The following is a 22,480-nucleotide window of genomic DNA, read 5'->3' as shown; positions in this document are numbered from 1 at the left end:
CAAGTTCAGTAAAATTTCATTTTGTTTTTTTACTTTAGTGCTATCCTAGTTTTCTAAAAGTACTCTCAATAAACTTGAAGACATCTTATTAAAGAGGAAAAAAAAGAACTTTCATATCCCAAGTAGCCATACAAATCAGAATCAGCTTCCAGAAGGAGAGGAGAGGGAAGATACAGAGCAGGCAGTTCTGTGTTGTATACTTTATGTTAAAATATAAAATTCAACTAAATTAGAATGCAAAGTAGTTCCAAAACCAACAGCATTGTATATTAGGAGTTATTTTAAACAGTTGAGAAGCCATAGTTTTTATAAAACCTTAAATAAATCTTTTATTTACTAATGTGGTAATTTAAGTTCTTACAAGAAGTTTATTGAAATGTGTTTTTTGTTTAGGGTTTGAACTACAGTTCCGATTAGGCCCCACTTTACAGGGAAAAGCAGTTACTGTATATACAAATTACCCATTTCCTGGAGAATCATTTAATCGAGAAAAATTCCGTTCCCTGGAATGGGAAAATCCAACAGAAAGAGAAGATGATTCTGATAAATACTGTAAACTTAATCTTCAGCAAGCTGGATCATTTCAGTATTACTTCCTTCAAGGGTAAGTCAGGTGTTCTATATGTGTGGGAGGAAAGTTAATTTATTCTATCTAGTTAAATTATCTAGCTTCTAAGAAAAGTTGCTATATAAACCATGGCAGTGCAATTTTTTACAGGGTTTTTGAGATCAAATAGAATATGGTTCTTAAGTTCCTAGGGAGCAATTAATTGTAAGACTCATTGCAGATTCATTTTTTTTTTTTAAGTAACCACTTGAATAGTCTTTTCACATAACTTCATTGTAAGACGCTATTTGCTTGAGTGCCCTTGTTATTACTGATAGGTATGCTTGTTTTTCCTTAAAGCAACATTATTAGATGTTATACATATTATATCATTATGTAGAGATTGGAAAAGGATAAAATGGGGCTTTTCCATTGAGTTTCATTGCAACTTTTTATATGATTTTATGTGTTTAGAAATATATTTTAAAATGGGACAATTCACTTTCCCATTAGAGAGTCAGACTATTAGATGAGGATTTTTTTTTCTGTCATTAATTGAGAGAAGTTCTTGTTTTGTTTTTTCCTTAGAAATGAAAAAAGTGGTGGGGGTTACATAGTTGTGGATCCTATTTTACATGTTGGTGCTGACAATCATGTGTTACCCTTGGACTGTGTTACTCTCCAGACATTTTTAGCTAAGTGTCTGGGACCCTTTGATGAATGGGAAAGCAGACTTAGGGTTGCAAAAGAATCAGGTAATGTCAGCTATCTTTTCTTTCTTTCTTAAAATAAATGTAATTATCCTCTGTGATATAGGTTTTAAGAGCTTTGATTCTTTTAATTTTGTTTCTTAGTATATTTAGTAATAGAAGTAGAATCAAATAAAGCTGTTAAGACATAACCATTTTTAACCTGCAAAAATAGCAAATTATATGGTCCAACTTAGAAAATTAAGGAACTCTGTTAATAAATGAGATCATTATTATATCTAAGGCTTTACTTTGACACAAAAAAATTAGTAGTAAACTATTAAAATGGTTAAACATTGATCAACTGTCTTCCATGTGGAAGGTGTGTGACGCCGTACCTACCAAAAGGTAATATTTTCTAGTTTCAAACTGAATATAATATGAAGAAAGAGATGAATGTATTGACATAATTGAAACAGAACACAAGACAGTGGAACATTAAAGTAGGAGCAAGACATGCTGATATACTTGTATTTCTCTACATGTAAATATATCCATCCAACAAATATAAATTCAACAGTAGTAACTAGGCACTGTGTACGATTTTTTCAAATGCATTATTTCATTATCTCTGTCTGATTTTTGAGGACAGTGATATCCTGAAAGATTTAAGTAGACTTGCTTGAAGTCACTTGTGGTACAGCTAGGATTTGAACCCTAGTCTTTGATTCCTTTTCTAGTTACATGGTTACCTTGCTATGTGAAACTACTTAAGGAAGTTTAAAATTATATTTTCCTTAGTTTTAGTTAGTTTTCTTACAGTTGTCTTTGTTATTTTCTTGCATTGCAGGCTACAACATGATTCATTTTACCCCATTACAGACTCTTGGACTATCTAGGTCATGCTACTCCCTAGCTAACCAGTTAGAATTCAGTCCTGACTTTTCAAGACCTAATAAAAAGTATACCTGGAATGATGTTGGACAGCTGGTGGAAAAATTGAAAAAGGAATGGAATGTTCTTTGTATTACTGATGTTGTCTACAACCATACTGGTATGAGCTTAATTAACCACTTCCATTCATTTTGATGAGAATATTATATTCTGATTACTTTATTTCTTGCTGTTTTATATAATATAAAATTTGAAAACAATGATGTGTAGGTGTCCTTCAATTTAAAAATCACTTTATATAGTACCACTTTTTTCTTTCAAAGAAAATAAGTGTTAGTTGAAGATATATCAATATGTAATTATTTTGCCTGTGATGATTATAAAAACAGGAGACAATCATAGAAGGGACATTTGATCACATAATTCAACTTGCAGAATTAGTACTTTGCAGACCAACCTGTGAATCGCATATAGCAGCAGCTCTGGTACTGTAGTATCTATTTGAAAAAACTGAGTATTATTTAGAGAGAAAACTATTGGTAAACTCTTAGAAGTTAAATCTAAAAATTATATCTTTTACATGTTAGAAGGGCTTCTTAAAGTTAACCTGTTTGGATCCCAAGATCCTTTACCAATATACAGTTCCATAAAAAGTGTCAGAACCTCCCACTGGTGATCCTCAGGGAGATGATTGCTCGTCTCGCCTGTCAGAACAACTGGGCCTGGAGAAGCCACTGGCCATGATCAGCTTTCAGTTTAACCCAATGTACCTTGCAAACATTATCTTCCCTGTGTGCCACAGTGAAAACTTCCTAATATCTTAGAACTCATTATTTTTCACTTGAAAATTTGACATTATTGATAATTGCTGTAATATCTATAATATTATTCACATCAAGTTTATCAAACTACATAATGACATTAAAGGAGTTTAGGATATGGCATAGGCAGCTGTAACAGAAACAAAAATACAGTGACTTAAAGACTGAAACTGTTATTTATTTCTTATAAAAGATTAGACGGGCATCCCAAGACTGCTGTGGTAGCTCAGTGGTGATAGGGAACGAGGTTCTTTCTCTCATGCTGCTCTATCTCCAATACTTTGCTTCCAACTGTCAATCAAATATGGCCACTCCACGTCCCAATATCACCTTCTACCCAGTGGAAAGGTAGAAGAGAAGTCATGCCTTTAAGGGCATGATCTAGTATGTGTGTATATGTGATATATATAAGATATATATGTGTAACTCCACAATAAATATATGTGATATATATATATATCACTTCTCATATTTTATCAGGTAGGATTCTGTCTGTTGTCACACCTTGTAATGTAGTCAGTCAGCCATGTGTACAGCTGAACCTTGGGAATTCTGTTACTAAAGAAACAAAGGGAGAAAAAAACTGAGGTACAGAAACAGTTTCTATCAGAGACTTTATTTCTGAAGCATTTGAGAGATTCTGTGCAATATAAAAGGAGTAAACTTTGCTTCAGCCTTAAATTGGAAAATGTTGCAAACTATGTGCTTTCTGTGAAACAGGTTTTCACTAAAAAGTTACTGTCCAGGGAGAGTCAACTTCCAGATTGGCAGTGTGAGGGTGAGGGCCTTACAGAGTTTTCTACCCAGCAAAACAACTGGTAAAAATTATTTTTTAAAAGAACTGTTTAAAGTCTTTGAAAACTGGTCTAAGAGAATTCAGCATATGGAAAAGAATTTATGCAAGATAATCTCCTGACTCTCAATAAGAGCAGTGATAATCTGTGACATTCAAACCAGGACCTACTTCTCCCTGCCCCAGTTCAGAGTGATGATAGGTCTATTCCTGGCATGTACAGGTGGGAACAATAGGTTCCTTTTCTCCCCAGCTTTCAGTTGAATGGGGAGGCTTCCAACATTTCTCCCTACCAACATGTCCCTCCCAACTCCAGCACTCTGTTGTAGAAACTCTGTTGTGGGCAAGAGCACCTTAGATGTCTGGGACTCCCTTGCTTCATCCAGGCCCTACTCATAGAGGGAAAGCTCTACTCCATGTGTGGCAGAGCAAGACTTCTGGGCCCTAGATGCCCTTGTCCCCGCTTGCTGGTGCGGGGGAGCTTCCACACCTAGAGACGTAAGCCAAGAACACCAGCTGTGCAGCAGTGACACAGGTGTTCTGGCCAGGGGAAGAGATGTGCGGTAAGAACAGAGTAAGAATGAAATTGACTTTATTGATACATAGCATGGGACACTGTTGAAAACGATGGAGGCTTTGGTGGTAAACAAGAGAAGGCTGCTATCACCTTGAGAGCAACATACTACACCACAAGCCAGCTAGTCGTTAAACCGAAGAATCAGAGAAAGAGACAGCTAAGAACAGCCCTCCTGGAGTCAGACAAGTCTCAAAGACTGGCCTCAGAGACCAGCCTTGCTGAAGGGCGCAAATTTAATTGGATCATATTGTGGAGCAATGTATGCTTCAGCATATTATCAGAAATAATAGCACAAAAGAATAACAGCTAAATGTGATTCCGGCAGATGCAAGAAGCTTAACGGAGTTCAGGGAAGGAGACAGTTGTGAGAGCCCTGCTAAAAACCACAGTCATCCCAGACTGACTGCTGATGGCCCACTCTACAGCCTCTGAGTGGCAACATCAGTGACTGCACATTGTCAGGGAAATAGACTTCACTGAAATTGTATGGCCAAGTTAAAAACAAGCAACCAATGAGAACTGGAAGGAATGAGCTCAATATCCAGAGTTGCTATAATACATTATCTAAATTGCCCAATTTGCAACAAAAATTTGAGTCATGCAAAAAACCCACAAACGTGACCCATATGCAAGAAAAAAGCAAGCAACAAAAATCACCTTGAAAAGTCCTAGATGTCATGCACACCAATACACATCATAGAAATGAAATACCAGAAGGAAAAGAAAGAATAGAAAAAACACCTTAAGTAATGGCTGAAAACTTCCCCACCTTTAAAATTTGATTAAAAAACAAACAAACATTAATCTACACATCCTAAAGCTCAGTGAACTTTAAGTAACATAAACACAAAGATAGACATACCCAGGCACTTCATAGTAAAATTCCTTGAAGTCAGAGATCCAGGGAATTCTGAAAGTAATGCAGACCTTGTTTTATTGTGCTTCACTTTATTGCACTTCTCAGTTACTGCTTTTTTTTTTTTTTTACACATTGAAGGTTTTGTGGCAGCCTGCATTGAGCAAGTCTATTGAGGCCATTTTTCTAACAGCATTTGCTCACTTCTCATGTCTGTGTGTCACATTTTGGTAATTTTTGCAATATTTCAAACTTTTCCTTATTATATTTGTTATGGTGATGTGTAATTCGTGATTCTGACTTACTGAAAGCTCAGATGATAGTTAACACTTTTCAGCATCAAAGTATTTTTTATTTAAGGGATTTACTTTTTTTTTTTTAATATATAATGCTATTGTTCACGTAACAGACTACAGTATGGTATAAGCATAACTTTTGGGGGCATCTGAGCAGCTCAGTCAGTTGAGCATCTGACTCTTGATTTCAGCTCAGGTCATGATCCCAGAGTCATGGGATCAAGCTCTGTGTCAGGCTCCATGCTGAGTGTGGAGCCTGCTTGAGATTCTCTTTCCCTCTACCTTTCTCCCCCACTCACTCTCCCTCCCTCTCTCTCTCTCCATCTGTTAAAAAAAAAAAAAAAGTAACTTTTATATGTACTAGGAAACCAAAAAAAAAAAAGTTTGACTCACTTTGTTGTGATTTTCACTTTCTTGCAATGGTCTGGGCCCAAATCCACAGTATCTCTGAGGTGTGCCTGTATCTTGATAGACAGAGGTTGTCAAAAGTATTTGAAAAAACAAGACCCAACTATATGCTGCCTACAGGCAACATACTTTAGATTCAAAGGTACAAATAGGTTGACAGTAAAAGGATGAATAGACTTATCAAGGGCTGGGAGCTTGGAAGTTCCCTTTCTGCTTGTTCCGGAGACAGCTCAGCCTTGGGCATACATATGGTATTCCAGACTGCCAGAGGTGAATGTGTATTTTTAAGCCTGGCTTCCTGGGATTTCCTGGATCACAGTAGTTTAGTGTTCACTCCATGTTTGGTTACAGGTTGTGTTTAAGTCCCTTTGCCAGGGAGTTGACCCGTGGTGATGGCTCTGTATGGCATTTGGGGAATGTTTTCAAGTCTTTCCCATGTCCTGTTAGAATTTCTCCTGAGTGGATACATTTGTGTGCACACACCCAGCCTTCTCAACCTCCTTTGTTGCCTGTGATCCCAGGAGGGCTGTCCTCTGCTTTCTCGTTGCCTAGTTCTCTATTAAATTTCTGTTCTGTTTGCTACGATGTTTTTGTTATATCATGGAGCTACCAGCATTCTCTTAACTGCTCCCCCCCAAGGTCATCGTTATTTCCAACAACACCTTTGGCATGAAGTTCTTCACTCACTGTTCCAAATAAAGTCAGTCCTTTCAGGCAGAGCCCTTCATCCTCATGAACTCTCTCTCTCCCTGAGCAGAACACTTGTGCCACTGCTCCAGAGCTGGCGATGAGCCCACTTCTCCCCAAGTACCATCTCATTCTGGAGGACACTTGAAGCAGGAGGTGGCTGCCCCTGGTCTTTTCAGTTGCCCTCCCCATGTAGAACTTTCACCCTCCAGGTGAGCTCCAGCTCTCAGGGATGATTGGAGTCCCCGTATTCTTGGCCTCCTGCAGCTGGGTAGAACATCTACCCTGCAAGTGGGGACTAGGTGGAGGAAGGGAGCCGAGATTCTCTCTGCCTGCCTATTTAGAATAGAGCTTCTACAAAATGAGGCTGGAGGGAGTGAGAAATCCAGGCAACCTGCCTCCCCCAGCAAGAAACTGTGACCCCAGACTGGAAGTTATGGAAAGGGGGAGTCTCCATGTTGGCCATACCTTCCTGGAGGAGAGCACCCGGCATAGAGCTTCCATAACACATGGCTGGTTGCGAGAGTTAAGGGAGCAGGCTGTAGTTCAAATGCCACAGATTCTTGTTATTCTTGCCAAGAGTTACATGTTTTGTACATGTAACTTCATATGCTGAAAGCCATTAGGACAATTTCCAGAGACTGTAAATGATTGTATTTTATAATTTTTGCTGTTTAAACTGTGGTTTTGATGGGGAGAATGTCTACTAAGTCCCACACTACACCACGCTAGAAATCCATGTTTCATTTTTTTTTAAATTTTTTTTTTTAATTTATTATTTCTAGGAGAGAGAGAGAGACAGAGTGAGGGGGGGGGTCAGAGAGAGAGGGAGTCACAGACTGAAACAGGCTCCAGGATCTGAGCTGGTAGTCAGCACAGAGCCCGACGCGGGGCTCGAACCCACGAACCGCGAGATCATGACCTAAGCGAAAGTCGGATGCTCAACCGACTAAGCCACCCAGGCGCCCCCCATGTTTCATTTTTAATTTTGATGTAAAGATACAGTTTGGTTTGACTTCTCTTTCAGGTAGAATTATATAAAATACTAGTTAATGATTAGAATGCTATAATTTTACACTTGATTTTGTTCAAAAAAATTGAGATGTTACAAAGCTTCAGGATTTTACCATTTAAAAAATAAGAGTTGTCTTAGTATTCTTTTTTTTTTAAATTTTTTTTTTAATGTTTTATTTATTTCTAGGAGAGAGAGAGAGAGAGACAGCGTGAGCAGGGGAGGGTCAGAGAGAGAGGGAGTCACAGACTGAAACAGGCTCCAGACTCTGAGCTGGCAGCCAGCACAGAGCCCAACGCGGGGCTCGAACCCACGAACCGCGAGATCATGACCTAAGCGAAAGTCGGACGCTTAACCGACTAAGCCACCCAGGCGCCCCTTGAGTTGTCTTAGTATTCTTAATAAATGAAAATCCTAACTAGATGTAATCGTCATTACCTTTTTCTCCTACATCTTGAATTCTAATAACTATGATGATGAATCTAGGGAAACACAGCTTGATTCAGAATTGAAGAATTATTAATTTAACTTATTATAACATCTGTGCTTCTTATATATCCTGTCTTCATCCAAGTGTTTATTATGGATGTGAATAAGTGATAAGTAAATAAATTGAGTACTACATTATTTACTAAATAAATGAAACTAAAAATAATAATGATTTTTAAACTGTATAAGGATTGTAATGGTGCTCAACTGAGTGAATAAGGCAGGAACACATTCATCTCAGTAGAACAGAGTGGTTAAGATCGCAGGGTTTGAAGCAATTTGCTCAAGTACTTTCCTGGCTGTATGACTTTGACTGAGTTCTACTTATCTCTCTGTACCTCAGTCCCTCCCCTGGTAAAGGAACATAACTGTATGCCCTACATTATGCGATAGGACATAAGGATTAATAAATTAATGTATTTAACTGCTTAGGTGAGTTCCTGGCATATGGTAGGCATTCAATAGTTGTTATTACTTTTTCTTCCATGTACATTAACCACTCATGCTCCTCTGTGTGAATTCAGGGTCATTACTCTATTTTAAAGATGAAACAAAAGATGTATAACTTTTATTTGTTTATGTAAAAATTAAAACAAATGTTCTTTAATGTTGCAAATACTTAGAATACCTTGCAGAACTCTGGTTCTGATTCTAAACTTACTGATACAAATGTACTATAAAATGTAAACTACACCCTTATTCTCCAAGTATGTTTCTTTTTAGCAATTTCTGAGCCTGGCTTTTATCAGTCTTACCAAAACAACAAATCTTATTAACCATTCAAGATTAGCTATACAAAGAGATTGCATGTGAGAGAACTGTCAGGATTGTCTAAGCACAATAAAATCAAACAAACAAATAAACAGATAAAAAGCCCCACCTCTCTAGAATGAAAAAGCTCCATGATGACAGGAGTCCTGCTCACTTTTGCTGCAGAATATCCATCTGCCAGAGCAGTGTCTGGGATATAACACATTTTAAGTGTAGATACATGCAGAGATACAAATGGATTTTGACGTAACATGCTGTCCTCAGGCAGTGCTACCCATCAAGTGCCTGGGTAGATGTGCCTGGGCCTTGGCTGGAGCTGGACAAGTTTGAGACGTGGCTGCTAAGAAGAGTGGCTGTGATGAGGAAGGGCATGTTTAGAGAAAAGAGAGGGACTAAGATGTAACAAGCTTCCCATGAGGTTTAAGGGAAATGAGAAGAGGGGCACCTGGGTGGCTCAGTCAGTTAAGCATGCGACTTTGGCTCAGGTCATGATCTCATGGTTTATGGGTTCGAGCCCCACATCGGACTCTGTGCTGACAACTCAGAGCCTGGAGCCTGCTTCAGATTCTGTCTCCCTCTCTCTCTGCCCCTCCCCCACTTGAGTTCTATCTCTCAAAAATAAACATAATAAAATTGTTTTTTAAAAATTCCTACAACAGTAAAAAAAAGGTATGGTGAAGTGGATGACAGGATACCACGGCCAAAAAAGTTTCTCAAATTGCAGTTTCATAAATTACTCTAAACATTTTAAATTAATATCAAATATTTAATATAAAATGTCACATTAATATGAAATATATAATTTCTGTAATATTTAAATATTGATTCTAATATATAAGACAATTAGTGGTGGGAGCACTTGGATGGCTCAGTCTGTTAAGCATCCAGCTCTTAATCACAGCTCAGGTCTTGATCTCAGGGTTGTGAGTTCAAACCCCACATTGAGCTCCATGCTAGGCGTGAAGCCTACTTGAAGGAAAGAGAGAGAGAAAAGAAAAGAAAGAGGAAGGAAGGAAGCAAGCAAGCAAATGAATGGTGATGTTGATATTTTATTTCATCTTAAAATTTAACATAGATACTAACTTGAGTTTAATTACAAGATATTCCTTTGTGTTTCCTTTTTCTTTAAGCTGCTAATAGTAAATGGATCCAGGAACATCCAGAAAGTGCATATAACCTTGTAAACTCTCCACACCTAAAACCTGCCTGGGTCTTAGACAGAGCTCTGTGGCATTTATCCTGTGATGTTGCGGAAGGGAAATACAAAGAAAGAGGCGTTCCTGCTTTGATTGAAAATGATCATCACATGAATGTCAGTATGTATAGAAGAATACCACACTAAAACAGAATAACAGAATTTCTTTTTTAAATATAGTTTATTGTCAAATTGGCTTACATACAACACCCAGTGCTTATCTCAAGTGCCCTCCTCCATGTCCATCACCCATTTTCCGTCTACCCCACTCCACTCTCCCGTCCACCCTCAGTTTATTCTCTGTATTTAAGAGTCTCTTGTGGTTTGCCTCCCTCCCTCTCTCAGAATAACAGAATTCTTAAAATACAAATTAAATGTATGGTTGAAAATTACTTAGAGTCTGTCTTTATTATGATAAATATGTTTAGTGAAAAGATTTTAAATATTTTTTTTTCAACTATTGAAATTTTTCAGTGCATTCGAAAAATAATTTGGGAGGATATTTTTCCAAAGATTCACCTCTGGGAATTTTTCCAAGTGGACGTTCACCAAGCAGTTGAGCAATTTAGAAGACTTCTTACACAAGGTAAATCATATATATTAGAATGTTCTTAACAATTTTAAGAAAGTTATTATTACTCTTAAAGGGATAGCTCTTCTTATCTCCTGTTAAGGCATTATTAAATCCGTTATTATTATATTGTTATTATATGATATTTGTGTTACTATAAACTGATTCTGGAAGGCTGAGAGTTAGCAGAGACATCAAAGAGGTATGTCATAATACATAAGTATTTCCCTTGGGGACTGTTTCTTAGTATTGGTTCCTTAGCACAATGCTCAGAATATAATAGAGCTCAATATATGTTTGTTAAATACATGAATGGGAGGGAAGCAGAGCAGATTATTTCAGCTGCCAAATGCCCAAAGCAGGCTTTGTTTTTTGTTTTTCTGTTTGTTTGTTTGTTTTTGTTTTTGTTTTTGTTTTTGTTTTTTTGCCCAAAGCAGGCTTTGAAACAGAGAAATGTAGTGTTATTCTGTTGGCTCAAGTAGGAATCTTAAATGAGGTAGAAGCACTTCCAGCTGACGGGGCCCACTGTTAAGGCCACCTCCCCACTAGTGAGACTGACCTAGATACCAGCAAGAAGCAAATCTTCAGTTCAGGACATAATTAAACTGAAGAAGTTAATACATTGTGTCCCTGACAAAGGTGGGGAGGAAACGCCATGCTCAAAGTGTTTTCAGGAGACAAATTAGAATCATAAAGATGTATCTACAATTAGTGTAGGACAACCCAACAGCAAGGATATTGCTGGCTCTTACAATAACGAATTCTCTTCCTCATCTAGAAACTAGAATAATAATACCGAGAAATACTGCATTCAGAGGAGAAGTTGGTGGGTACCTGGGTGGCTCAGTTGGTTGAGGGGCTGATTCTTGATTTCAGCTCAGGCCATGACCCCCAGGTCATGAAATCAGGCCCTGTGTCAGGCTCTGCACTGAGAGTGGAGCTTGCTTGGGATTCTGTCTCTCTCTCTCTACCTCTGCTCCTCATTCCATCTCATTCTCTCTCTCTCTCAAAAAATAAAATAAATAAAATTCAAAAAATAAAATAAAATAAAATAAAAACCATTTCCTCTTAAAACAACAAGAAGAAAGGAAAAGTCAGTATGACTTGAAGTCTAGGAACTTAGGGTCAGATTCACACTTCAGCTTTCCCAATTGTGTAACATCTTGATACATGAATTTTTTATATTAACTTTTCTTCATGTTTCATTTTACTAAAAGGCCTCTATCTTCTCTTCCCTCTGATATTTATAAGCTGTTATTTAAATGCATCAGTATGTACTCATAGTAAAGAAAAAAAACAGTACAAAAATACAATTAAAAAAATGTGTGGCTTCCTCTCCCTCAAAACTTAATTCTTAGAGGGAACCAGTTAATACCAATTAATAGTTTTTGTGTTTCTTTTCAGACTCAATTTGAAAGAAATTAAAATTTTATATATATTTTTTATAATTGTGTATATATAAATTAAGTATGTTTTATATCTTTTATATACACAGAGAAGACTACAGCTTACAGACTGTTGAACAACTTGTTCTTTTAGTTGACAGTATGATTTTATTATAGATATTATTAGTTCTTTTAACCTCTAGAGAGCAACACACTGCTTTAAAGTACTTGAACTTCTTTAGCCGTTTTGATAGCTTATTTCCCCAGTTTTTTCATCATTCATTCATTGATTTAATACATATCTTTTGTACCACCTACTTACTATGTACTAGGCACTTTTCCCAGCATGAGGATTCAGTGGTAAATATAGCAAGCCCTTACTTTAGTAGAACTTATATCCTTATAAGCAGTATTATAGAAAATATATCCTTGTATGCATTATCTTTAATGTGAATAAAATCTGCAGGATAAATTGTTAGACATAGAATTTCTGGGTCAAAGAGTATACAAATTTAATGATAAATTTACAATAGATATTGTCCAGTTGCTTTTCAACACAAGTTTTACCAATTTACATTATCACTAAATATATCATCACCAACATTAGATACCATTAATCTTTATAATCTTTGTCAGTTGGACAAAACAGTCCTTATTTTAACTTGCAGCTATTTGCTTATTAGTGAAGTGTCTTTTCACATGTTACTTTACCATTTTTCCGTTAATTGTATATGAGTGTTCTTTCCCTATTTTTCTATTGGGTTGAGTTGTTTTTTTCTTTTTCACATTGACTTCTTATTATTGATTTTACCTTATTATACTGGCTTCACATATGTCCTCCTAGTATGCTATTGATCCTTTAACCCTTGATTACGGAGATATTTTTTTCCATGTAGTCAAATTTGTCAGTCTTATCTTCTATGGCTCCTGATTTCACATCATGCTGAGAAAAATCCTTCCATCAACATTGTTTTCTTCTAATAATCTTACTTGTATTTTATATTTAAATGTTCAATACACCCATAATTTATTTTTGTGTATTATATAAGTAAGGTATTTATTTTTATTCAAAAAATGATATTGAATTGATAATCCATCCTTTTTTTTACCAATTTATAGTACCCTCATAAATACTTCATAGTATAGTCATATTAAATTAACATGGATTTGTTATCTGCACTATTCCAGTGATCTTTTATTCACTCTGTCAATACTGAAGATCATTTTATCATTTACACTAATTGTGTAGATTTTTCTTTTTTTTTTCCAAACACTTCTTAGCACTTTTCATATGGTTACTCTTCCAGATGAACCTCAGAAATTAGACTTTAAGAATTTATATATATTTTATCTTATTTTATGCTTTTACAAGCCACTTCAAGGTCTCTTTAGAATAAGCCAGATATTAATTAGTAATTATAAAATCAAGCCCAGTAGGGACAGTCCTGCACAACACCTAAGAACAAGATCCAGAAAAAGGATGAAAATTCCTCCCACAAAGCATTTATTTACTTTTTCATTTCTTTTAATGAAAGGATTATGCTTGTTGATGAAAAAGGAAAAAGTATAAAAATACCCCTGTGTGCTTCTTTCAGAAAACGTAAAGAAACACTTTTGAATAGAAAGCAGTCTTTGAAGAAAAAGACCTCCTGCTATTAGTGTATATGTTAACACCTAAAAAGAAAATTTATGCCACCAACATCCTTACTGCCCTAAAAATGTATAGTAGAATAAGTGAATGCTGACTGAGGCAGAAAAGTGGGGAAGTGTTTGAACTGATAGGAATCCCTGTGTTTTTCTTCTATAATGTTCTTGTCTCTCTCTCTCTCTTCTCCCCTTCCCCTCCCTCTCTGTGGATATACATGTGTGAGTGTGTGTGTGTTAGGTGGTGTGCAGGAAGATGGGAGTAGAAAGGATGCTTGTGAAATAAATACTTTATTTTCTGTGAAAAAATTATAAATTAAAAGTTTGGAATCAGTAGTGGTTATTATCTCCTTGTGGATATTTACCTTTAATATATCATCTTTTCTTGCTTTCAGAAAATAGGAAAATAACAACCAGACCTGATCCAAAGCAACACCTTAAGATTATTCAGGATCCTGAATACAGAAGGCTTGGCTGTACTGTAGATATGAACATTGCACTAGCAACTTTCATACCACATGAGTATGTTATGTATTTTTCTTATGAAATAAAGGAGGATATTAATACTTCATGGCAAGTATTAGTATCATGCTGTTTATTAGAATCATGAATAGAAAATTTAATTAATTCACCATAATTCTCCTACTTCAAATGTATGATGCTTTCCTCTATTTTTTATGTACTGCTCCATGTTCCTATATATGTATATAAAAAATTTTTACAATTGGAAAACTTCCTCAGCTATAATTAAGATCCTGATGCATATATTTAAAGTTTCTATGACCCTTGTAAGAAAATGTTTAAAGGTAGAATTTTAAAACCATTCAATATTAAGTGTGTATTGCTCTCTCTGCTCTAGCAACGGGCCAGCCGCAATTGATGAATGCTGTAACTGGTTCCGTAAGAGAATTGAGGAATTAAATTCAGAGAAGCATCAACTCGTGAACTATCATCAGGAACAGGTTTTCACCTACTTTTGAACTTCTGTTTCTCGTTAGGTCTTCATACTGTGTGTTGTTGTTGGTTTTACTGACATAACCTCATTTGATGTATTTTAGGCAGTTAATTGCCTTTTGGGAAATGTGTTTTATGAAAGACTGGCTGGCCATGGTCCTAAACTAGGACCTGTCACTAGAAAACGTCCTTTAGTTACCAGGTATTCCATTTTTGTTTTCTTCTCATTAAAGGTTAAAAATTGAAAATTGTATTTAACTTCTCAAGTTAATGAGAATGTTTCCTTTAATGTGTGACTCCAGTACATTTTTTAATTGAAATGGAAGTTTTGATGTGGTAACTGGGCTTAATATTAATTAATTTTGTTAGGCCAATCTTTAGAGAAACTGTCATCACTGTGAACCAATTTATAATCATTTACAGTAATGTTTCTGGAAGACTGTGCACTTACTATGGTAAATTCAATCCCCATCAAATTGAGCCAGCATTTAGCTCCTTATCTTGTAGGTCTTGTGCAGCACAGATTAGGCCAACTGAAGTGTAGTAACAGCTTTTGCAAAGTAACATCAGTACCCCAGCGATTTTCTTAGTAATTTTATGAGATTCTTTTAAGGTATTATTTAAGATATTAACCAGAGAAAGCTATAATGCTAACTATCCATTTCTCAAATCTTAGTAGATTTACTCAGAAAATCTTCTGGGGACACCTGGGTGGCTCAGTCCATTAAGCGTCTGACTTCAGCTCAGGTCATGATCTTGCCGTTCCCAAGTTCAAGTCCTGTGTCAGGCCCTTTGCTGACAGCTCAGAGCCTGGAGCTTGTTTCAGATTCTGTGCCTCCCTCTCTCTCTCTCTGCCCTGGCCCTCCCCTCTCTCTCTCTCTCTCAAAACTAAATAAACATTAAAAAATTTTTTAATAAAAAAAAAATCTTCTGAAGAGTTTTGATCTATAATGAAGCTTATTTTCTATAAATAGTGTCAAACTAATCTTATTTTATTTGTTAGCAAGGAAGTTATATTTTAATAGTGCTAATTTACGTTATTTCCAAAGAGTTTCTCTTTGTGGACTTAATATTTAATTGTATCTCCATAGATACTTTACTTTCCCATTTGAAGAAATGACCCCCTCTACAGAAGAATCTATGATGCATCTCCCAAATAAAGCTTGTTTTCTGATGGCACATAATGGGTGGGTAATGGGAGATGATCCCCTTCGAAACTTTGCTGAACCAGGTACATCATTTTTGTTAACTTCTCTGTGGACAGGGAAAGAAAAGTTTATGGCAAGCTCAGAATATAAACGGTTTCTTTGACTTTTTTTCCTCACTAGGCTAATGGTTCTTAAACTATTTCATCACAGAGGTGCCATATACTTTGAAGGAGAAGAGAAGGGATTGACAAAAAGATGGGAGTCATCTTTTCCTCTCCCTCTTCTTTCCCCTCCTTCTCCTCATATGCTCAACTAGAATGGCTTTTATCTAATTTATATTGTGGTTCTGTGTAAGATTTTATTGGGTTAAAAATGTAATCTATTACATTTTTAAAATACCTTTGAAACTATTGCTATTACAATTATATTGCCTTAAGAGAGATTTTTCACTCAGTAGCCAGAGGTGTATTAAGGTATTTTGAACAGTAGTTACACTAGAATCAGCTTTTAGGTTCCCTCTCTCTCCTAGCATTTTATTTTTCTACAGCTGTTTCTCTGCCAGGAAGAATTTTGCTGGGAACCCATCAATATATTTGTTTCTTAACATTTCAGAAGTCTATTTTAATGACATTAAATTTAATTTAAAAATCTCATTTTTTTAGGGGCGCCTGGGTGGCTTAGTCGGTTAAGCGTCTGACTTTCGCTTAGGTCATGATCTCGCGGTTTGTGGGTTCGAGCCCTGCGTCGGGCTCTGTGCTGACTGCCAGCTTGGAGCCTGGAGCCTATTTCAGAGTCTGTGTCTCCCTCTCTCTCTGACCCTCCCCTGCTCACGCTGTCTCTCTCTCTCTCCTAGAAATAAATAAAAATATTTTAAAAAAAAAATCTCATTTTTTAAACAAGAACATACTTTGGGTTTAATCATCTCTGTTTTCTCCTTTCTAGTTATTCTAAATGAAAAAGGCATTTGCTGTATGCTGTGGGTGTAATGTAACCTATTGCCAAGAATGAGTAACAAGGTAGAAAGGCAGGCTTAAATGTTTTTGGTAGAACTCTGTCTTCAAAGGACCTATGATGCTACTATTACTGTTTCCCTTTTGGAAGCAACTTGAATTTTTGACATCAGGCATACATTTCTGGAAGAGACTATAAAGCTAGAATTTTAGTGAAATAGATATGAGATATAAATTAATGTTAACTTTTTGAAACTTCATAAATTTAGATACTGATACCATTTTAGACATAATTTTAGACATAATTTTTACCAGTATATGGTTTGTGGTAGAAATAGTCAGTGTGATTTAAAAAGTGTTTCCTAGGGGCGCCTGGGTGGCTCAGTCAGTTAAGCGTCCGACTTCGGCTCAGGTCATGATCAGATGGTTCATGGGTTCGAGCCCTGCGTCGGACTCTGCTGACGGCCAGCTCAGAGCCTGGAACCTGTTTCCGTTTCTGTATCTCCTCTCTCTGACCCTCCCCTGCTCACGCTGTGTGTCTCTCTCTCAGAAATAAATAAAACAATAAAAAAAAATTTTAATAAAATAAAAAATAAAAGCAGTGTTTCCTTGGAGTAATTGATTTTATTCTATTTCTTGAACCACTGAAAGCCAACTCCTTTCTTAACAGGTTCAGATGTTTATCTAAGGAGAGAACTTATTTGTTGGGGAGACAGCGTCAAATTGCGCTATGGGAATAAACCAGACGACTGTCCTTATCTCTGGGCACACATGAGAAAATACACTGAAATAACTGCGACTTATTTCCAGGGAGTGCGTCTGGATAACTGCCACTCGACACCCCTTCATGTAGCCGAGGTACAGAAAAACAATTCATCTGCGTTAAGAAAAGAAATGTAGTGTTCTTTCATCACTTTCCTTAAATAAAACATACAAATACTAGTCCAAATGGACACTGGCATTGATTTGGTAGGAGTATTTAACACTTTGGCACAATTTCACAATTGTAACAGAATCTTTTGATGCAGTTGTTATGGAATACTGGGCTATAAAATGTTTGACAGGTTAATATTTTTATTTAAATTAGGGAAGTAGATCTTATTGTCTCTGATAATGTATACATAACCATAGTGTCATATATAGTATTAAAATATTATTACTATTTTACTATTAACTTTTAAATATTAATATTTCAATGGTATATAAATTTCAATTTGTCTTATTCTTGTTATTCTTAGGTTGCTTTTAATATATTGATACTGTGAAGTCACTTGTTACACATTATGTTATTATTTAAGCACTAACTACAGGATAGTGAAGTTAGTTTTAGCCTCTTTGATTCAATTATTGATTATTTATAAAAAATATAAGTGTAAACATAAAGGTTGTTTATTCCTCTTTGGGCTTTTTTACAGAAACTGAAACAGTGCCAAAATTTATAGCATTATCATCTACCTAATACAGTTTTGAAAACACAATTTTCATCCTGTTTATAAGACCTTTGATAACTTCCTAGTGACAACTTACTATTCTTTCAGAAGGTGTGATTATCTGGAAAATATCTATTATTTTAAAGCCATATTATAATGAATATGTTTCAAGTCCTATCATGAAAAATTGATTTGGTTTGGAAACATTTAGTGAACATTAGTTAATGTGGTAGCACATTTTTTAACAAGAAGAACTAGCAAAGGGTTTTTTTTAATTGTACATTTAGCAACAGCAAAATATGTGTATTTCTAAGATTGTTATTATGACAAGACAGAAAATTAAAACTCAGTTTGCTTAATTTTGAGTTACAAAATCATCTAGGATTCTACTTGTTAGCTGATAGAATTTCAATTATTTTATTAACCTTTTTAAAAATGTTATATGAAAAAAATTGGAACTGATTTAATTTCTGATTAAGAGTTATTACCATCTGTAGGGAAAGCTAGCTTTAGTTTGGTCAGACCTAATCTTTGCATTAGCTAAATGATTCACCAGCAGGGAGTTTCCCATTAATGGCTTAGTCAACTGCCTGCAAATTAATAGTCTGGTTAGAGTATTAAAAACAAAACACACATAAAGCAGGGGGAAAGCCTAACAGAATCATAGCAGTATGGTTTACATTTTTTAATGTGACACTAACATTTTTCTTCTTCCTCCCCCCCCTTTGTGTCTCTATATCTTTGCAAACTCTAATCTTCCTTTTTAACTGTTTTATTCTCTTTATAAATTCTCATGTTTCCTGTGTGTACTGGTCTGTTTTATGTTTTCTTACATATGTACAATTAAACTTATTTGGAAATTCCTCTTGGATTTCCATTCTGTCTTGCTCCACGATATTTTCCTATGTCAACTCCATGCCTAGTCCTGCCTCCTTTCCTTCCCCCTACTTGCTTTTCTCATTGTGTTACATTTGTGACTGTGCTTTTTGCAGTACATGTTGGATGCTGCTAGGAAATTGCAACCCAATTTGTATGTAGTAGCCGAACTGTTCACAGGAAGCGAAGAACTGGACAATGTGTTTGTCACTAGACTGGGCATTAGTTCCCTAATAAGAGGTAGGCTTCTTGAAGTGTATTTCCCATCTAAAACTTTAGTTTTTCTTTAAGTAGATTAAGACCATTTAATAGCTCTACATACAATGTTTAGTAACTTTAAACATAGTTAATGTTCTTTTAAATACTCTACACAAAATTTTCTGTAACTCAGTCTGTTTTTATTAGGGAAAATTTCCACTTTGGGGCAAAATATCTCATTAAACATTTTTTTCAATGTTTATTTACTTATTTTGAGAGAGAGAGGCAGAGTGCAAGCAGGGGAGGGTCAGAGAGAGAGGGAGACACAGAATCTGAAGCAGGCTCCAGACTCTGAGCTGTCAGCACAGAGCCCAACGCGGGGCTTGAACTCAGGAACCACGAGATCATGAGCTGAGCCCAAGTTGGAGGCTTAGCCAACTGAGCCACCCAGGTGTCCCCAAAATATCTCATTTTAAATTGAAAGACCAGTAGGGTGAACTGATGACTCATGAATAAAAGTATTTTTCAGTTTTGAAAATATATGAATCTGTTTTTCATCTCCTACTTGGACAGATGATATAATTTTAGGTTTTTTTTGCATAGATTTATATAACCAACATCCTAATAAACAACATATGTTCCTTTTACCTACATAAGCCTTTTCTTCAGCTACATTACAGAGAAGACTTTTTTGTCACTTAAACAAATAGACATTTGTTTAAATGTTTATAGTTTTAGGTCATGATCTCGCAGTTCGTGGGTTCGAGCCCCGCGTCGGGCTCTGTGCTGACTGCCAGCTCAGAGCCTGGAGCCTGTTTCAGTCTGTGACTCCCTCTCTCTCTGACCCTCTCCTGCTCACGCTGTCTCTCTCTCTCTCTCTCCTAGAAATAAATAAAAAACATTAAAAAAAAATTAAAAAAAAAATAAATGTTTATAGTTTTATTTTCTATAATATATATGTGGCCTTTTTTGGAAAGTTAGTTATAAGAAACCTAACCTCTTCTTGGACAATAATAATGAAGATTGTTAAAATATTCTGTAATACTTTGCAGAGGCAATGAGTGCATATAATAGCCATGAAGAAGGCAGATTAGTTTATAGGTATGGAGGAGAACCTGTCGGATCCTTTGTTCAGCCCTGTCTGAGGCCTTTAATGCCAGCTATTGCACATGCCCTGTTTATGGATATTACCCATGATAATGAGTGTCCTATAGTGGTAAGCATCTAATCTCTTTCTTGTATTTATTTATTTTGCTGAACTCATGTGGAATTTAAGAAATGTAATGGATGAACATAGGAGGGGAAAAAAAGAGAGGCTAACCATAAAACAGACTCAAGTATAGAGAACAAACTGAGGGTTGCTGGAGGGGAGGTAAGTGGGGGCATGGGCTAAATGAAATGGGTGATGAGTATTAAGGAGGGGACTTGTGGATGAGCACTGGGTCTTGTATGTAAGTGATGAATCACTCAATTCTACACCTGAAACTGATGTTACACACTGTATGTTAACTAACTGGAATTTAAACAAAAACTTGAAAAAGGAAAAATAAATAAGTAAATGTTTTGATATTTAGTTCTCTGATATTTAGTGGCAATAATATCCACATACCTCAAAATCATATCTTAGATTTATAAGTGATTATGGTACATAGCTTTTTAATGTTTTATTTGCTTTAAAGCATATCGATGTCTTATAATATATAACTATGTATCCTTTACTTCACTTTGCATTTAAAAGAAAATAAACTTTGGATTTTTTTTTGTTGTGTTCTAGCATAGGTCAGAATATGATTCTCTCCCAAGTACCACAATTGTTTCTATGGCATGTTGTGCTAGTGGAAGTACTAAAGGCTATGATGAATTAGTGCCTCATCAGGTATGTTTATGTGTTTTTTTTTTTTAATGTTTTATTTATTTCTAGGAGAGAGAGAGAGAGAGAGAGTGAGCAGAGGAGGGTCAGAGAGAGAGGGAGTCACAGACTCTGAAACAGGCTCCAGGCTCTGGGCTGGCAGTCAGCACAGAGCCCAATGCGGGGCTCGAACCCATGAACCGCGAGATCATGACCTAAGCGAAAGTCGGACGCTTAACCGACTAAACCACCCAGGCGCCCATGTTGTTGTTTTTTTAATCCACAATGGCCAACAACATTGAGCATTTTTACCGAAAGTTTTCATTATGATTAAAATGTATACATGGCTAAGTTTTAACTTTGTTTAGATTTCAGTGGTTTCTGAAGAACGGTTTTATACTAAGTGGAACCCCGGAGCGTCTCCATCAAATACAAGTGAAGTTAATTTCCAAAGTGGAATTATTGCAGCCAGATGTGCTATCAATAAACTTCATCAAGAGCTTGGGGCCAAGGGTTTCATTCAGGCAAGAAACTAAATTTTTGTCGGTTTCTTAAGGTTTAATTTCAGAGTTAAGTCTTCCCAGTTTGAGTGCTGATGTTTTATATCTTTCTGTTTCTCAGGTGTATGTGGATCAGGTTGATGAAGACATAGTGGCAGTAACAAGACATTCACCCAGTATTCATCAGTCTGTCGTGTCTGTGTCTAGAACTGCTTTTAGGAATCCTAAGACTTCATTTTACAGCAAGGAAGTGCCTCAAATGTGCATCCCTGGTAATGCAATCTAAAAACATTATTATGATTATATTACTTTGTTATATTAATGTACTATGTCATATTATATTGTCATTATATAGCATATATTATAACACATTGCAAGTATAGCTGTAGTCGAGAAAAAGAATTTGAAATTTTGGGTTTCTTGGGGTACCTGGCTGGCTCAGTTAGTAGAACATGTGACTCTTGATCTCAGGGTCATGAGTTCAAGCCCCATGTTGGGTATAGAGCTTACCTTAAAGAAAAGAAGAAAGGAATTAATTTGGGGGAACTTACATTTTTACTACATGGAACAAAACCTGGACAGAAATATGCTCAAATATTAATATTTTTTGAGTTGTGAAATAGCTTTATTTTCATCTTAATACATTCCCATATTTCCTAACTTATATGAAACCTACATATATTTCTTTTATACCCAGGAAATATATGTGTATATTCATGTGTTTGTATATTTGTAAGTGTGTCTAAGTGTGTATTTGTGTATGTGCTTGTATATACATACACACATATATAAACCAAAGTGAAAAATAATTTAATATTTAAGTCTCTTCATAATCTATCCTCAGCTACCTTCCTAGCCCTCTGTCACTCCGCTATTTCAACCAAATAGGTATTTTCATTGGTCCTCAAGTAGTCTTATTAACACTTATATATCTGTATAT

The 22,480-nt window shown here is 35.9% G+C and overlaps 1 protein-coding gene across 2 annotated transcripts in view; it reads left to right on the top strand.

Moving 5' to 3' along the window:
- The window catches only part of AGL (amylo-alpha-1, 6-glucosidase, 4-alpha-glucanotransferase), an 81,419-nt gene that overhangs the window by 17,839 nt on the left and 41,100 nt on the right, over positions 1 to 22,480 (top strand). For both annotated transcript variants that reach the window (XM_039228466.1, XM_039228467.1), the window contains exons 3-17: positions 394 to 604; positions 1,136 to 1,302; positions 2,087 to 2,290; positions 9,971 to 10,152; positions 10,510 to 10,621; positions 14,031 to 14,157; positions 14,495 to 14,597; positions 14,694 to 14,791; positions 15,681 to 15,820; positions 17,358 to 17,545; positions 19,110 to 19,233; positions 20,244 to 20,407; positions 20,966 to 21,067; positions 21,409 to 21,564; positions 21,662 to 21,812. In XM_039228466.1, coding sequence (XP_039084397.1) covers positions 394 to 604; positions 1,136 to 1,302; positions 2,087 to 2,290; positions 9,971 to 10,152; positions 10,510 to 10,621; positions 14,031 to 14,157; positions 14,495 to 14,597; positions 14,694 to 14,791; positions 15,681 to 15,820; positions 17,358 to 17,545; positions 19,110 to 19,233; positions 20,244 to 20,407; positions 20,966 to 21,067; positions 21,409 to 21,564; positions 21,662 to 21,812 — 2,229 coding nt within the window. The remainder of the gene's footprint in view (positions 1 to 393; positions 605 to 1,135; positions 1,303 to 2,086; positions 2,291 to 9,970; positions 10,153 to 10,509; positions 10,622 to 14,030; positions 14,158 to 14,494; positions 14,598 to 14,693; positions 14,792 to 15,680; positions 15,821 to 17,357; positions 17,546 to 19,109; positions 19,234 to 20,243; positions 20,408 to 20,965; positions 21,068 to 21,408; positions 21,565 to 21,661; positions 21,813 to 22,480) is intronic.

This window comes from Hyaena hyaena, unplaced genomic scaffold (genome assembly GCF_003009895.1).
Source record: "Hyaena hyaena isolate Hyena2069 unplaced genomic scaffold, ASM300989v1 scaffold_32, whole genome shotgun sequence".
Taxonomy (NCBI): Eukaryota; Metazoa; Chordata; class Mammalia; order Carnivora; family Hyaenidae; genus Hyaena; species Hyaena hyaena.
Note: the sequence above shows the minus strand (reverse complement) of the source record. Positions and strands in the feature narration are given on the sequence as shown.